This window comes from Diceros bicornis, chromosome 3 (assembly GCF_020826845.1).
Source record: "Diceros bicornis minor isolate mBicDic1 chromosome 3, mDicBic1.mat.cur, whole genome shotgun sequence".
Lineage (NCBI taxonomy): Eukaryota > Metazoa > Chordata > Mammalia > Perissodactyla > Rhinocerotidae > Diceros > Diceros bicornis.
This window is the reverse complement of record NC_080742.1, coordinates 55,041,571-55,046,058: the sequence shown is the minus strand read 5'-3', so window position 1 is coordinate 55,046,058 and position 4,488 is coordinate 55,041,571. Positions and strand designations below refer to the sequence as shown.

The 4,488-nt window shown below is 52.6% G+C and overlaps 1 protein-coding gene across 1 annotated transcript; it reads right to left on the bottom strand.

Annotated features, from left to right (window-relative positions):
- Positions 1-835: 835 nt before the first annotated feature.
- On the bottom strand, positions 836-4,249 carry LOC131422069 (indolethylamine N-methyltransferase-like). The gene is given in 4 exon segments (XM_058568955.1): positions 836-1,258; positions 2,459-2,643; positions 2,646-2,678; positions 4,096-4,249. Coding segments are annotated over 4 exon segments (795 nt in total).
- Positions 4,250-4,488: the final 239 nt, after the last annotated feature.

Sequence of the window (4,488 nt, the reverse complement as noted above, 5' to 3'; positions counted from 1 at the left end):
GATGTGCTAGCAACAGGCCTGGCTCCCAGACTGCATCTCTTCCCCCTCAGGGCTGGATGACCAGGTCTGGCATAGGGCTGCCAGATGAAATACAGGACACCCAGTTAAATTTGAATTCCAGGTAAACAATTAATACTTGTTTTGGATAAGTATGTCCTGTGCAATTTTGGGGACACACTTAGCCTAAAAGAAATGTATTTTGTTCACCTGAAATTCAATTAACTGGGCATCCTGTATTTTTATTTGATAAATCTGCCAACTCTCGTCTGGAGGCAGTGGTTTGCTCAAGCTGACTCACATCAGCTCGTGAGAGCCAAGTGTTAAAATTTTAGGAATTTTGTAAGCCAGTTGTTAAACCACTGGGCGCTTGAAATCAACTGTGGTGGGAGTATCTACACCATGGAAACTGGCAATCGTCACAAATCATCCATCCATCCACTTTTTTTTTTTCTTTGCTTCTTTTAGAGCTGATTGTGAAACATTTACTGATACTCCGCTGTCTAGAGACTTCCTTGTCTTAAATATAATGGGTAAAGACTCTGAAACTATGTCCCTGAGTACTCTACCATTGCATGGGAGTCAGATAGCCTCTGAGGGTAGCTGTCAGGCTTAGTATATTAGAAAATGGAATATTCCACTTGTGTGATCCTAGAACTAGGTATGTTGGAAAATTAGGGTTCTAAAACAAGGATGTTAGAATCTCAGAATTTCAGAAGATGGAATATTAGTGTTGAAAGCAGGGGCTGTTAGACACTACCTATTCCTAACCCCTCTCTAGAGTGTAGATGGGCTGAGGCCTCTGAGCCTGGCCCGATCTCTGGCTGGCCCTCTTGGCTCAGGGCCCAGGTTTCTTACGGGCCACGATGAAGCAGACCCCTGCGTTGGCAGCATTGGTGGCTGAGTAGCACGTGGGACTGTGCAGGAACTGCTCGATGTCAAAGCCAGCGTCCAGGACAGCCTGCTCCACCTCCTCCTTCTCCAGGGCCACGCAGGAGAACTCACGCTTCCCCACCATGTAGGACGTGAGCCGCAGCGTGACCGTGGTCACCAGGTGGCCGCCCGGCTTGAGCAGCGAGGCGAGGTTGCAGAGCGCGGCGCGGTAGGCGTCCAGGCTACAGCAGGCACACTCCATGGCCAGCAGGGTGAGCACACAGTCGGCGGGGGGCAGCACCGCCGGAGCCAGCGGGTTGCCCAGGTTGGCATCGCACTTGAGCACCCGTTTTACCACAGCCCGCACCTTCTCCTCTTTCTCCTGCCACTGGTCACCTCAGAGAGGGCAGGGCCCAGGGAACACACATCAAGGTCCCGAGGGGACCTCTCACCCATGACCAGCAGATGGTCAAAGCATTGCTGCCTCAGCTTCCCCAGCAGGAAAATGGTCAGAGAGACGGGCAGATCAATTGTGGGGACCTTCCTCTTTCTGATTCCATGTGGGTCCCCTCCCCTTGATCCCCAGGAGGAACAAGGAGCCCCAAGCATGGACTGAGCATTCAATAAACGTTATTGAATTAATGAATTAGCAACAGATAATTCATGGATGTAGCTATCTTAAAAATATAATACTGAGTGATGAAAAGCAAATCCTAGAGATAACATACAGCAAATTACTCTGTTATAAAGTTCATAGGTGACTAAAACTAAACAATAGACTATTTACACATACATAAATATGTGACAAAATTATTTTTAAAAAGCAAGGAAATGATAAATATAAAATTCATGTTAGTAATTACCTCAGGTTGGGGGGGAAGGCAGGGGGCAAGGAATAGAGGAGAAGCACATATAAGTCTTTATCGTATCTGAATACTCAGGTTGGGTGGTGGGTTCATGCCACTATATGTAATAGAGTCACAACAGGTATAGATGGTAGAGGGAAGAAAGAAAGATGGATGGGTGGGTGGATGGATGGATGGATGGATGGATGGATGGATAGATGGATGGATGGAGGGATGAATGATGGACAGATGGATGGGTAGATAGGTAATATAGTCACAATAGGTATAGACAATAGAGGAAAAAAGGAAAGATAGATAGATGATTGATAGATAGATAGATAGATAGATAGATAGATAGATAGATAGATAGATGGTAGCTAGATAGAGGCAGACAGGCAAGAAGGAAGGAAAGAAGGAAGGAGGAAGGAAAGAAGGAGGAAGGAAGGAAGGAAAGAGGGAGGGAGAGAAGGAAGGAAGGAAGGAAGGAAGGAAGGATCCTCCATGTGGTCTTCAGTGGTCATATCTGGCTGTATCCCATCTCAACACAGTCCTGTAATCAGAAACTTGCCCCCAAAGGTGCTGTAATCCTGAAACTTGGGGGCCCATCTACTGTCCCACCCAAAGCATCTGGTCCCATCCTTGATAGACCTACTGTCCTGAAAATGTCAGGGACAACAGAGAGGGCAGAGAGCCCTCTGAGAAGGAGGGTTGCTGTCCAGCCCTCAGGGAACCCCCTCCCCGACCCCTGAGCCCTACCTGTTCCCTTCCAGCTCACAGGCGAGTCTCAGCACCGGGGTCCAGTCGTAGGCCCCTGGCTCCTTTTTCAGCCACATTTCCAGCTCCTCCCAGTTGCGGTCAGTGAAGTCGGAGAGAGTGATGTCTCTGAAGGACTCACAGGCGGCAAGCACTTGGTAGATGGTAGGCCCGTGCCGATGTCGATCAGAGTGTCCCCTTGGAGGCCCCCTGTGGGAGGGAGAGAGGTCGCTGAGACTGGTAAGGGGCAGGTGAAAGAAATGAGACCTGAGACAGACACCCTGGTCCCACCCACAGGGGATGCGGCACCAGCCATGGCCATGATCATGGACATGCCAAGCACCATGCTAAATACTGTATATGCATTAATTTCCATTATCACCTCAGAACTACCCTGTGCAGAAACTACTACTTTTATCTCCATTTTAAAGATGAGAAAACTGAGTCTGAGAAGGGTTAAACAATTAGCCCAATAGCTTTCAGCCAAGAGCGTAACCACTACCCTCCTGGACAGAGAACAAGAGCCCCAGGCCCTGCTCTGGAGAAGAGTCTGGCTGGAGTGTTCAGAGAAGCCATTCTGGGGCAGGACACTTTAGGTTCGGGGCTGACTGGGAGCCTCCCTGGGTGTCCAGCCCCGCCTGGCTGGCTTCCTCTGGGGAGGGCAGGCAGGAAGAGGAAGCCGGGCTTGAGAAGGCTCTGACCTGGGAAGATGGCCCAGGGGTGACTTGAGGTTGCCTGGGAGCTGAACTGAAGTGTGACTTCCAACATTCTGGCTGGAGGGTGGGCTTGGGGCCATCTCTCAGTCTGTGGGGTCACAGCCGCCAGGTGATTCCCTGATTTCTGCCTCCTCAAGCCGCCTGCCCCTCCAGGCTCAGCAGTCTCTTAACTCCCTCCTGCCGTCCTCACCAGGAGACTCCCCAATATCCTGTCCCAATCCCTAATCCAGTACCAGAGTAAGGACACAGTCACAAGAGCCAGGAAGGACACTGCTGGCTCACTATGTCACTACGGGGAGGATAGTTACCGCTGGGAGGCAGGCAGATGCTACGAGCCATTTTGCAGATGGTTCACTTGAGGCCCTTGGGGACTGAGGGCTCTGCCAGCAGGTTTTGTGACAGGACTGACCCCACCCAGCACTCTCCACTCCTCGTGTAGGGCTTCTCCAGACTCTCGTGACAGCCACATCCCAACCTGACCACAATCCCACTGTTTGCCCTTGGCCTTCTTGGGGTCTCTGAGGCCTGGCTGTGCAGGGGCTGGGCTGGGTTCGATGAACTTGAGAGCCTTCCCTGCCCCACCCCAAAGATCTGGGAGCTAATGGAGAGTGTTCCTACTCTCCTCACTACATTTCCTGGTCCCTGGCCCTGCAAGCAGCTCCGGAGCTATGAGGAGACAGACCCCATCCCCTGCATCACATCTGCCCAAAGAGAGGGGCAGGGCACCCCCAGCTCCCCACCTCAACCCCCGCTCCCTGCAGCCCCTAGGGAAGACCAGGCTTCTTCGCTTATCCCCTATCCAGGGTCCCTGGATATTCTTCCCTGCACGAGGCACCTTCCCTTATCCCCTATCCAGGGTCCCTGGAGAGAGGCTCAAGGGGCCACAGGAGTAAACTTCCCCCTCTGCTCACCCGGTCCGAAGCTCTTGTGGAGACACTCCAGATTAAACCTGAGCATCTCAGCCTCGAGGGAGGGGCCCCTGTCGAAGCTGTAGTAGGTGGCCAGGTAGTCCCTGGGGAGGAGGTTCTTCTGGTGCTCCTCGCCCCCCGTGAAGCTGCCCTCCATGGGGGCACTGAGTGTGTGCCGTCCTGTCTGCCTGTGTCTTATGAGGGCTCAGGATGCTGCCGACTCCGCCCCCAGAATTCCATCCCACCCCCTCACTCTCCCCGTGCCGGCCTCTCCTTGGGCTGCCCTTTCTGGAGAGATGCCCAGGGACCCTCCCTCTGCCCAGCATGCTGACGTACCTTAGCGGAAACTGCTGTAAACCCAGATGCCTGGCAGCTGAGGCTGCAGCAGCCCTGGTC